The sequence below is a fragment of the Haliotis cracherodii genome, unplaced genomic scaffold, assembly GCF_022045235.1.
Source record: "Haliotis cracherodii isolate W230 unplaced genomic scaffold, xgHalCrac1.p SCAF_13, whole genome shotgun sequence".
NCBI lineage: Eukaryota > Metazoa > Mollusca > Gastropoda > Lepetellida > Haliotidae > Haliotis > Haliotis cracherodii.
In genome coordinates, this window is record NW_027266268.1 from 41,691,987 (window position 1) to 41,705,337 (window position 13,351).

General features: G+C 39.6%; 1 protein-coding gene across 1 annotated transcript in view; it reads right to left on the reverse strand.

Moving 5' to 3' along the window:
- The window catches only part of LOC139459949 (aspartate--tRNA ligase, mitochondrial-like), a 62,338-nt gene extending 49,249 nt beyond the window's left edge, over positions 1–13,089 (reverse strand). Inside the window, exons 1-7 of the mRNA XM_071241684.1 lie at positions 12,987–13,089; positions 9,703–9,869; positions 8,916–9,014; positions 6,829–6,927; positions 2,733–2,856; positions 1,597–1,643; positions 274–345 (exon numbers count right to left, since the gene is read on the reverse strand). Of these exons, the coding sequence (XP_071097785.1) occupies positions 274–345; positions 1,597–1,643; positions 2,733–2,856; positions 6,829–6,927; positions 8,916–9,014; positions 9,703–9,869; positions 12,987–13,089 (711 nt within the window). The remainder of the gene's footprint in view (positions 1–273; positions 346–1,596; positions 1,644–2,732; positions 2,857–6,828; positions 6,928–8,915; positions 9,015–9,702; positions 9,870–12,986) is intronic.
- Positions 13,090–13,351: the final 262 nt, after the last annotated feature.

Below are 13,351 nucleotides of genomic sequence, written 5' to 3' on the forward strand. Positions count from 1 at the left end.
GCTACACCTATAGTGAGTGTCTGACTGACATAGCTACAGCAATACTTGCGACCAGCATTGGTGGGGACCTTTTATAATCTCCACTGGGCTACACCTATAGTGAGTGTCTGACTGACATAGCTACTGCAAGCCTACCTCGTACTATGCAACATAGGATGTAACCTTCCACAGGCTCTATTCAGGGGCTTACATTTCAGAATTTATTTGTAATTGGAGTGTCTTTCTATCAAGTGCTCATAAAAGATGCTGTTTTCAAACTGTTTCCATGGTTACCTGTTGTGGACTTTGAGGTAAGGAGTAAAACTTCCCCGGAAACCGACTTGGAACAATGAATTCTTGAGCCCCCTGAAATGTACAAAATCACTATCAGATGGGTGAGAGAGTGTCATAAGTGAACATCAGATGGGTGAGAGAGTGTCACAAGTGAACATCAGATGGGTGAGAGAGTGTCACAAGTGAACATCAGATGGGTGAGAGAGTGTCACAAGTGAACAACAGATGGGTGAGAGAGTGTCACAAGTGAACATCAGATGGGTGAGAGAGTGTCACAAGTGAACATCAGATGGGTGAGAGAGTGTCACAAGTGAACAACAGATGGGTGAGAGAGTGTCACAAGTGAACATCAGATGGGTGAGAGAGTGTCACAAGTGAACATCAGATGGGTGAGAGAGTGTCACAAGTGAACATCAGATGGGTGAGAGAGTGTCACAAGTGAACATCAGATGGGTGAGAGAGTGTCACAAGTGAACATCAGATGGGTGAGAGAGTGTCACAAGTGAACATCAGATGGGTGAGAGAGTGTCACAAGTGAACATCAGATGGGTGAGAGAGTGTCACAAGTGAACATCAGATGGGTGAGAGAGTGTCACAAGTGAACAACAGATGGGTGAGAGAGTGTCACAAGTGAACATCAGATGGGTGAGAGAGTGTCACAAGTGAACATCAGATGGGTGAGAGAGTGTCACAAGTGAACAACAGATGGGTGAGAGAGTGTCACAAGTGAACATCAGATGGGTGAGAGAGTGTCACAAGTGAACAACAGATGGGTGAGAGAGTGTCACAAGTGAACAACAGATGGGTGAGAGAGTGTCACAAGTGAACATCAGATGGGTGAGAGAGTGTCACAAGTGAACATCAGATGGGTGAGAGAGTGTCACAAGTGAACATCAGATGGGTGAGAGAGTGTCACAAGTGAACATCAGATGGGTGAGAGAGTGTCACAAGTGAACATCAGATGGGTGAGAGAGTGTCACAAGTGAACATCAGATGGGTGAGAGAGTGTCACAAGTGAATATCAGATGGGTGAGAGAGTGTTTGTTTGTTTGTTTTTTCGTGTTGTTTAATGCCACACTCAGCAATATTCCAGCTATATGACGGCAGTCTGTAAATAATCGATTCTTGAGAAGACAATTCAGTGACTGACATCATGAGCATTGATTTATGGAATGGAATACGATGACATGCATCACCCAAGTCAGCAAACCTGACCACCCGATCCCGTTTGTCGCCTCTTACGACAAGCATTGGTAGCTGAAGACCTATTCCACCCTGATCTTCAACAATGGCATACAGATATAAGAGACTTCACTAACTCACCCCAGGAGTCCTCCGAAACAGCGTCGGTGTCTCGACATCAACAAACCCTGAAACAGTCAACAAGTCAAACCCGTCAATTTTGTCAACACGTCAACTTTCTATTAGAAATCCCGTCCAAACATAGCACACAATATCAGCCAATAATAAAATACATGATAGTTTTTATTTGGTTTTTATATGTGATCTTTGTTACCTCAACACACATCACATCTTAATAAAGGTTGTTGCTGCTGTTGACAGCATAGACATGATATGGAAATGGTGGAGGGTCAGAAGACAAGTGAGACGTCACCAGTTTTCTAACACCTGATAGTGTTTAGTACTTTTGTGGGGTTTCCGTAAATGAACACACAAGTTTTGGTGCATAGTTCTCGACATAATTCTTACAGGTCTACATTAAAACTTAAAAAATAAATGAAAGTTTGAAATTTTTTCACAAAGTGAATATCTAACTCTTTCAAATTATAGTTTTCACACTATTTTACTCTTCCTTTTCATCATGACACGGCCATCAAAATTGTGAATGAGGACTGACTGTTCTGACAGCACTTCAGCAACTGTTCACCTGATCATGTTGACATGTCAGACGTGGGCACTGTCCTGTCAGCAGCTCTAATGACATCACACCTCTCGTTATAACATGACAATTCAGTATCAACATACCTGTTTGAAAATAGGTACTGTATGTAGGCTTAGATCTTTAATTAGTGATCATGGGATAGTTAGACTTTAGACAGGACCAGCATTTTCATTTAGTACCAAACCACATGACCGGCAGACAAAACACACTGACATACCATGCTGGTGACACAGGAACTCCCTCATCTTACATACCATGCTGGTGACACAGGAACTTCCTCATCTTACATACCATGCTGGTGACACAGGAACTCCCTCATCTTACATACCACGCTGGTGACACAGGAACTCCCTCATCTGACATACCATGCTGGTGACACAGGAAGTTCCTCATCTTACATACCATGCTGGTGACACAGGAACTTCCTGATCTTACATACCATGCTGGTTACACAGGAACTTCCTCATCTTACATACCATGCTGGTGCTGTTGACACAGGAACTTCCTCATCTTACATACCATGCTGGTGACACAGGAACTTCCTCATCTTACATACCATGCTGGTTACAAAGGAACTCCCTCATCTTCATGATCATCGCTGAGCGGAGTCTAAGGTTGCGCTGCATGGCTGGACGTCTGATATCCAGGTACCGGTACTTCATACTCAGTGCCTCACTAACCTGTATAAACAAATCAATAGAACACAACTGCACAAATATATCTGTAGAACACCACTGCACAAACATATCTGTAGAACATCACTGCACAAACATATCTGTAGAACATCACTGCACAAATATATCTGTAGAACACCACTGCACTAACATATATGTAGAACATCACTGCACAAACATATCTGTAGAACATCACTGCACAAACATATCTGTAGAATATCACTGCACAAACATATCTGTAGAACACCACTGCAATAACATATCTGTAGAACATCACTGCACAAACATATCTGTAGAACATCACTGCACAAACATATTTGTAGAACATCACTGCACAAACATATCTGTAGACACATATTTTGACTCATTTTAACACATATTTTGACCCATTTTGACACATATTTTGACCCATTTTAACACATATTTTGACCCAATTTAAACATATTTTGACCAAGTTGACACACATTTTAACACATATTTTGACACACATTTTAACACATATTTTGACACACATTTTAACACATATTTTGACCCTTTTTAACAGATACCTTGAACCATTTTAAAAAACATTTTGACGTATATTTTGACGTATATTTTGACCCATTTTAACATATATTTTGACCAATTTAACACACATTTTAACACATATTTTGAAACACATTTTAACACATATTCTGATCCATTTTAAAAAACATTTTGACCCTTAACACATTTTGACCCTTTTTAACAAATATTTTGACCAATTTAACACACATTTTGACACACATTTAACACATAATTTGACACATTTTAACCTATATTTTGACCCTTTTTACCACATATTTTGACCAATTCTAAACACATTTTGACCAATTTAACACACATTGTAACACATATTTTAACACACATTTTCACACATATTTTGACACTTTTTAACACACATTTTAACACATATTTTGACACACATTTTAACACATATTTTGATTCATTTTAACACATATCTTGACACACATTTGTACACATATTTTGACCCTTGACACATTTTGACCCATTTTAACATATATTTCAACCCATTTTAAACATATTTTGACCAATTTAACACACATTTTCACACATATTTTAACACACATTTTCACACATATTTTGACACTTTTAACACACATTTTAACACATATTTTGATTCATTTTAACACATATTTTGACACACATTTTAACATATATTTTGACCCATATTTTGACCCTTTTTAAACATATTTTGACCAATTTAACACACATTGTAACACATATTTTAACACACCTTTTCACACATATTTTGACACTTTTAACACATATTTTAACACATATTTTGATTCATTTCAAAACATTTTTGACACACATTTTAACACATATTTTGACCCTTAACACATTTTGACCCATTTTAACACATTTTGACCAATTTAACACATATTTTGACACACATTTTAACACATATTTTGACCCATTTTAACACATATTTTCACACATTTTAACATTTATGTTGACCCTTTTTAACACATATTTCGACCCATTTTAACACATATTTTGACCCTTTTTGACACATATTTTGACCCATGTTAACATATTTTGACCCATCGTATTGCCTAAGCCTATGTAATTCATTATTATTTATTGATTGCTCATTGATCTTGTGTGGTTATTTACTGACTACAACACTCAGTTCTGTATGAACCAATAGCTGGGTTCCCCTTGGGCAGAGACCATATACCGATCTCTGCCTTGGGACTCAACACCTAGCAAACTAGTGGTGGGGACAATGCATCGGTGGGTCGCGATGTTTTACTTATGGATACAAGTATCGATGACAGTCTCACACTTGGTAAATATATCAATTCATTCTTAAATTAATTGTTTGCTTTAATAACTATAACACCAAACACTAATTAGTCAGGAAAACTTAAATATTTTCATCCATTGTGCTGTACTTGATAATGCCAACTCTAAATCATCAGTGTGCAAGGTATTTGGCCATTCTGTCTATAAAATAGGTATCGCGATACATATTGGATCACAAAGTTGGCAAATCATACCAGCCCCAATGTGAACCAGGATCACAGAAATAGATCATCAGGAAAGTGGAGTCACAATCCAGGAGAAATTCATTACTAACATTCTTCTTAGGATAAAGATAGTGAGGGGTAAAGTAAATGGGTAAAGTAAAGGGGTAAAGTAAAAGGGGCAAAGTAAAGGGGTAAAGTAAAAGTGTAAAGAAAAGGGGTGAAGTAAAGGGGTAAAGTAAAAGGGTAAAAAAAGGGGTGAAGTAAAGGGGCAAAGTAAAAGGGTAAAGATAAGGGGTGATGGGGTAAAGGAAAGGGGTAAAGTAAAGGGATGAAATAAAGGGGTAAAGGTAAGGGGTACAGAAAAGGGGTGAAGTAAAGGGGCAAAGTAAAGGGTAAAGTAAAGGGGCAAAGTAAATATGCAAAGTAAATGGGCAAAGTAAAGGGGTAAAGGGGTAAAGTAAAGGGGTTAAGTAAATAGGGCAAAGTAAAAGTAAAAGGGGAAGAGTACAGGGGTAAAGAAAAGGGGTAAAGTAAAATGGGCAAAGTACAGGGCTAAAGTAAAGAAGTTAAAGTAGAGAAGTTAAGTGATTTTCTGTTAGTCTGCAATCTGATTATACAAACAAAAAAGTGAATTCTACTGGAAAAAGTGGTCAGTCGTAAAAAAACTTTTCAAAATGAACTATTATGGCATAAAGGGGCAAAGTAAAGAGGTAAAGGAAAGGTGCTAAGTAAAGGGGCAAAGTACAGGGGTATAGAAAAGGGGTAAAGTAAAGGGGTAAAGAAAAGGTGCAAAGTAAAGGGGCAAAGTACAGGGGTAAAGAAAAGGGGTAAAGTAAAGGGGTAAAGTAAATAGGAGTTTTGACTGGTGGCAGCGATAGTAAAGAGAGCTCTGCAAACAGGCTATCACTGTGAGGAGCTTGTGGTTTAGTATACAAAGGGAAATAACTATGGGTAGGAGAAATAATTATGTGTTTAAGCCAAGCCAAGCCAAGTAACAGAGAAGTTAAGTGATTTTCTGTTAGTCTGCAATCTGATTATACAAACAAAAAAGTGAATTCTTCTGGAAAAAGTGGTCAGTCGTAAAAAACTTTTCAAAATGAACTATTATGGCATAAAGGGGCAAAGTAAAGAGGTAAAGGAAAGGTGCTAAGTAAATAGGGCAAAGTAAAAGTAAAGGGGTAAAGAAAAGGTGCAAAGTAAATAGGGCAAAGTACAGGGCTAAAGTAAAGAAGTTAAAGTAGAGAAGTTAAGTGATTTTCTGTTAGTCTGCAATCTGATTATACAAACAAAAAAGTGAATTCTACTGGAAAAAGTGGTCAGTCGTAAAAAAACTTTTCAAAATGAACTATTATGGCATAAAGGGGCAAAGTAAAGAGGTAAAGGAAAGGTGCTAAGTAAAGGGGCAAAGTACAGGGGTATAGAAAAGGGGTAAAGTAAAGGGGTAAAGAAAAGGTGCAAAGTAAAGGGGCAAAGTACAGGGGTAAAGAAAAGGGGTAAAGTAAAGGGGTAAAGTAAATAGGAGTTTTGACTGGTGGCAGCGATAGTAAAGAGAGCTCTGCAAACAGGCTATCACTGTGAGGAGCTTGTGGTTTAGTATACAAAGGGAAATAACTATGGGTAGGAGAAATAATTATGTGTTTAAGCCAAGCCAAGCCAAGTAACAGAGAAGTTAAGTGATTTTCTGTTAGTCTGCAATCTGATTATACAAACAAAAAAGTGAATTCTTCTGGAAAAAGTGGTCAGTCGTAAAAAACTTTTCAAAATGAACTATTATGGCATAAAGGGGCAAAGTAAAGAGGTAAAGGAAAGGTGCTAAGTAAATAGGGCAAAGTAAAAGTAAAGGGGTAAAGTAAATAGTGCAAAGTAAAAGTAAAGGGTAAAGTAAAATGGGAAGAGTACAGGGGTAAAGAAAAAGGGTAAAGAAAAGGAGCCAAGTAAAGGGGTAAAGAAAAGGGGTACAAACCTGGTGGAAATCCTTGGCACCCAGCGGAAGGTTTGCTTTGCAGGAGTTGAGTATTTGTACATCCTTCACCAACACCTCAATCTCCCCAGTGTCCATTCTCTATAACAAATCTCTTCCTACAGACAACAGAACTGGGAAACATGGATTCAGAAGAAGGTCATGGCGTCTTAAATCTTGTATCACAATAAAATTCAAACTGACAAACAAAGAAAATATTTCAGCATGGGCAAAGAGTATTTGTTATGATGACACAACAATCATTTGCTTGGAGTTCAACTCCAAGAATGGTTGAAGCCACCTATCACAGTGGGGAGTTTTGACTGGTGGCAGCGATAGTATAGAGAGCTCTGCAAACAGCCTATCACTGTGAGGAACTTGTGGTTTAGTATACAAAGGGAAATAACTATGGGTAGGAGAAATAATTATGTGTTTAAGCCAAGCCAAGCCAAGTAACAGAGAAGTTAAGTGATTTTCTGTTTGTCTGCAATCTGATTATACAAACAAAAAAGTGAATTCTTCTGGAAAAAGTGGTCAGTCGTAAAAAACTTTTCAAAATGAACTATTATGGCATTCGCAACGACAAACAAAAGCATAAACGTTACTACATTTGGGGTTAGAGGGCAAATTTCGAGATTCTTGTAATGGCCGCGCCCACACTGGTGGCAGCGATGTTACCGAGAGTGTAACGAAGGTGTCACGCGCTGGGAAGGAGCTTGTGTTTAAGTATACAAAGGGACATAACTCTGGGTAGGGGAGTAGGCCTGTCTGTGTTTAAGTATACAAAGGGACATAACTCTGGGTAGGGGAGTAGGCCTGTCTGTGTTTACGTATACAAAGGGACATAACTCTGGGTAGGGGAGTAGGCCCGTCTGTGTTTAAGTATACAAAGGGACACAACTCTGGGTAGGGGAGTAGGCCCGTCTGTGTTTAAGTATACAAAGGGACATAACTCTGGGTAGGGGAGTAGGCCCGTCTGTGTTTAAGTATACAAAGGGACATAACTCTGGGTAGGGGAGTAGGCCCGTCTGTGTTTAAGTATACAAAGGGACATAACTCTGGGTAGGGGAGTGGGCCTGTCTGTGTTTAAGTCAAGCTCCTGACAGCGATAGTAGGTTCCCGGAGCTCTCTATACTATCGCTGCCACCAGTCAAAACTCCCCACAGTGATAGATGACCACAACCATGCTTGGAGTTGAACTCGCAACTGAATGACCGTTATGTTTAAAAACAAGTGACGACTGTCGTGACGCCAAATACACTTATCGCTGCTAAATTACTTTCTTTGTTTGTCAATTTGAATTTCTGTTTCATTAAAACTATCGTGTTATTGATATAGTAAGAATGTAAGGGAGAAGTTGGTTGATTTTCCGTTAGTCTGCAATCTCGAACCAATCTGATTATCAAAACAACAAAGTAAATTCATCTGGAAAACATGGTCAGTCGTAAACCTTTTCAAATTGAAATATGATGGCATTCCCAAAGACAGAAACAAAAGTATAAACGTTACTACATATGGGGTTGGAGGGCAAATTTCAAGATTCTTGAAATGGCCGCGCCCACACTGGTGGCAGCGATGTTACCGAGAGTGTAACAAAGGTGTCACAAGCTGGGAAGGAGCTTGTGTTTAAGTATACAAAGGGACATAACTCTGAGTAGGAGAGTCGGCCCGTCTGTGTTTAAGTATACAAAGGGACATAACTCTGAGTAGGAGAGTCGGCCCGTCTGTGTTTAAGTATACAAAGGGACATAACTCTGGGTAGGAGAGTGGGCCCGTCTGTGTTTAAGCATACAAAGGGACATAACTCTGGGTAGGGGAGTAGGCCTGTCTGTGTTTAAGCATACAAAGGGACATAACTCTGGGTAGGGGAGTGGGCATGTCTGTGTTTAAGTACACATAGGGACATAATTCTGGGTAGGGGAGTGGGCCTGTCTGTGTTTGAGCATACCAAGGGACATAACTGTGCAAAGTGTTGGCTAATATCAGCTGATGTGAGGCACAGGACATCATCGTCCCACACACTTAGCAGCGCATCACTGTCTCATGTTGCTGCGACTGATGGAGGTTCTACTGAGCCAGCTGGTACACACCTTGTTCGTCTCTCCATCAGGCCGACGTTGGACAGTTCCCTCGACCCGCAGAACAGAATCATATGTCAGAGCTGATAATTTGCCGTCTAACTTTTCCATCTGAAACAGATGCTGCCATTACATCAGGGCTTCTATCTTGTGCAGTTCACATGCCGATACAGGTCATCATGATTAGAACTGACATAATATTTGCATGATAATCAGCATCAGAAATTGGCACTAGTCCTGTAGTCCTTGCCAAACTGCCCAATAGTTAAGGACTAGTAGAAATTTGCCATTTTTAAGGGTTTTGCGATATGTTATCGTTATAAGGACTAGTAGACAAAAACAGTTCGTTTCCGTTAATGCTCCTGTACATTTCCTTGGCAACAAATTTTCAATTACAGTTCATTGTTTATACAAAATAGACACAAACATCGATATTTTTAACTTTTAACATGCTATAAGTAATACAAGAAAAAATCCTACCATGATTATGATTATGTGAGTGAATAGTTCCCAGAATAGTTGAAAATATCCTGTATGTGCAGTGATTGGGTAAGGAGAGACTCAGCTGTCTGGTCTGTATATCGTCTTCAATAAGGTGAGTTTTACATTCCTAGAATGATGGGGGTAAGAAAGTGGGTCGTGTGCACAGGGAACAAGATCTCACATTTTTTTTCAAGCTGTTTTGGGTTCCACTGGCAATGTCAACATGCGTTAGAAAAACTGATGTTTGACAGCAAAATGTCATATTTCTTCTGAACTAACAACATTTTCTGCTATATATTACAGTTAGTACACCTACCTGCTCCTCTGGGACCACAGTCTGGGTGATGCCGTGCCAGTCTCGCAGTATAAAGAACAGACGCATCCTGCGATACTGCAGCCACCCACACAACGTCACATCCTTCCCAACATCCGCAACACGCAACTCCCCGCATGTGTGTGTGCGAGGTGTGAAGCTCACTTTGTCTGGAACCATCAAACAGGATATTAGCATAGCACCAGGGACCAGCATCACTTGCACTGGCAATGTGTTCCTCGACAGGACTGGGTGAACATTGCAGAGGAAGTCGCCACTGGTTTGTTTGTTTGTTTGTTGTTTAACGCTGCCCTCAGCAACATTCCAGCTATATTGTGGCGGTTTGTAAAGAATAGAGTCTGGACAAGAAAATCCAGTGATTGACATCATGAGCATTGATCCACATACTTGGGATAGGATGATATGCATCAACCAAGTCAACCTGCCCATCCGATCCCATTGGTCGCCTCTTACGACAAGCATGGTCACCTTTTATGACAAGCATGGGTTCCTGAAGACCTATTCTACCCAGAATCTTCAAGGAGACACCGTGACCACTGTTCATATCCAAAAGGTATTTTGGACATGGCTTACATGGAATAATTTCATTTGGGAGAAAACAATTAGTCCATCTCCATTTTCACAATTCTCAGAAACTGCCTTCGTGGTCTAGTGGTAGAGCGTCCGCCCGGAGAACGGAAGGTCCGGGGTTCGATCCCCAGCCGCAGCATACCAAAAGACGTTAAAAGATGATACTTGTTGTTACCCTTTCTGGCGCTCGGCATTAAGGGGCTAAAACAAGGACTGGTCGGCTCGGAGTCAGTATACTGTGTCTGAGTGGGGTATTCATGTTCAACTGCAGCATGGTATCTCAGTGAGCTAGCACTATAAATCGGCATCAGTCCGGACTAGAACAAGCAGCCACACAAACACAAATACATACACATACATGCACGTCGCTATATAAGTGCAATAATCTTGGACGCGACGTTAAACCCAATTTCACCTATGAGTTTACAGCACCTTCAGCAATATTCTGATGACACAGGTCTCCAGATAAATTGTTTTAGCCATTGAGTATTTACTAAAATGTTATCACTCTCATCAGGTCTTGAAAGCTTTCCTTGGGAAGTCAAACTATTTTTAATCCCTTGGGTCCAGTCTATTGGGTATTTTACACCAATGAGTAGACATTTAAAAAAACACAATCTGCTTGAAAAATCGCATGAACTTGCAACACAACATGTTCAATTAACAACAATAAGAAAGACATAGCACCTTCCTTCAAGCATTCACTGGGAGAGCTCATGTGTGTATGTGTGATGCCTGCACTCCATCAATAACTACAGATCTGTATAGAAATACACATATATGAAATGAAAAGGATACAATATGTAATGATGAAGAACGTTATTATACTATTGGGTTTTCTTAATTTAACATGCAAATTGGTATGCAAACAACTCAAAATCATTTGGGTATTGGAGACTTTTTATCGTGAGCTCTGATAACAGGAACTGCAACAATGATCTTCACACTTTGTCATCATTCAGGACACTGAGACGGAGTGAATGCTTTTGTTGACTCTCTTTTCAATGTCATGCCCCCAGTTTTGTCAACGTTCACAAGGGCGAGTCTGATTAATTAAATAGTGATCCACATGTCATTTTATTTTAAGGGTGCTATGGATTATTCTCCGAATGAAAATGAAGGTATGATGTCAGAAATAAGAAAGATGGTCTAAGATCTGAGTGAGTAAAGACGATTCAAGAGCTGATATAGTAAAGGATATCCAAGAGCTGAGATAGTAAAGAAGGTCCAAGAGTTGAGATAGTAAACAGAGCTCCAGATAAGCTGCGTATCTGCGTAAAATATGCATCAGACATGCAGAAATACGCAGTAAAATATAATCCAAGCGTGCAAATACGCAACGAACATTACAGATACACTACAAAAATAAAACTTGTGCATATCATCAAAATATTGTGAATTAACCCTGCGTATTCGATTAGCAAATCAGCAACTTATTTTGAAATTATAAACGGACATTCCGACAACCTTGCCAAACTCCACGATGACAGTTACATCACGATCATTTGCCATCACACTTTCTTGTGGAAGTATCGTGGTATTTTTGAGTCCTATAAAGCTCTCGAAACCACACGACACCAGTTTGCAGGAACTTGATGAATAGTGTTTTTAAATATTTAACTTAAATACCCACATGTGTAAAAACTAGTGGGTAACAGAAATTTGAATACCCAGATATAATTACTGATACCCAATGATTTTAAAAAGCATGGGTAAAATACCCACAACACACAAAACCTTATCTGGAGCTCTGGTAAAGAAGGTCCAAGAACATATAGTAAAGGAGGTCCAAGAGCAGAGAAAATAAAGAAGGTCCAAGAGCAGATAGTATAGTAAAGGAGATTCTCAAGTTTCCAGTTTTCAATAACTCTGCTATGTCAGATGTAAAGAAGGTCCAATTGGGCAAGGTCTGAGAGAGTAAAAGAGGTCAAACTAGGCAAGAGCTGTGACAGGCATATGGTTAGCTGCAATGTCATAAAGAGTCACCAGTTTGCCGGACACTTGTCAGGTGCATCTCACAGGTCACAACAGGGTTGGGGAGTTGGGCACTTTACCTGGGCACACTTTTTCAGGTTTCTGTTACCACCGTGTGGAGAATCGAACTCTAAAATAGGCTGATGAGTTTACCTAATTAGCCAATACCCTACCATGTGATGACAGGCACTATCACAAATAATTAGTGTTCATTTACCAAGTCAACATTTACTGTTTACCTATATGTGCATGTGCAGTAACCATATTCTCCGCGAAAGTTGATAACAATTGTCTGGAGTTTCCTCAAATTACATTAGATTAATTCGTTATTAGAGATAGCTAACCAATACCCTGCCTCATAACTAACCATAAGGATCGTTTAGTGGTGCCTAACCCAAAGGATCGTAAAGGGGTGTTTGACATGCAAGACTTGAAGTGGTGTCCAACCCATAGGTATCGAAAGGGGTGCTTGATCAGAGAGGGGATCCAAGGGCTAAGGATAGAGTTGGAGGTAACCCACCCAGACCCTAACACAACTAACCCTAAGGATCAAAGTGTCAAGCGAGATCTGTGAAGCGAGGGCCACAGTCGATAGTCTGAGCCATATTAGCGCTAGTGCAGTAGTAAGTAGTGCCCGTTTAACTCCATTGGTACCAAGGGTTGACAGCTGTAAATATGGAATAACAGGTGAAATGTGAATTATCCTGAGCAAATCTTCCTACCGGTAACGACATTCGAGGACAAATATCTATGGAAAGGACATCGTGGCCGAGTGTGATGTAATAATGCACATCTCAAAATCGAGCAGACGTTTTTCGCCGCCATGCTTTACACCGGAAGCGGAAAAGTATACCTTTGGGTTATACTAAATCCGCCTTAAGGACATGAAGTGGACTAGAGTTATTTGAGAATGAAATCCTTCCCATTTTCATGAGAAATAACAAATGTACGGTAATAAAAAAGATATTTGTATGAAGTAATTGAGAATTAGATAACTATAAAAGGTAACAAAAAGTAGAATTGTCACTTGTGTCACCATAATCATTCGTCGGATTTCGTTTTATATTTAAATTCGTAATTTCGAATT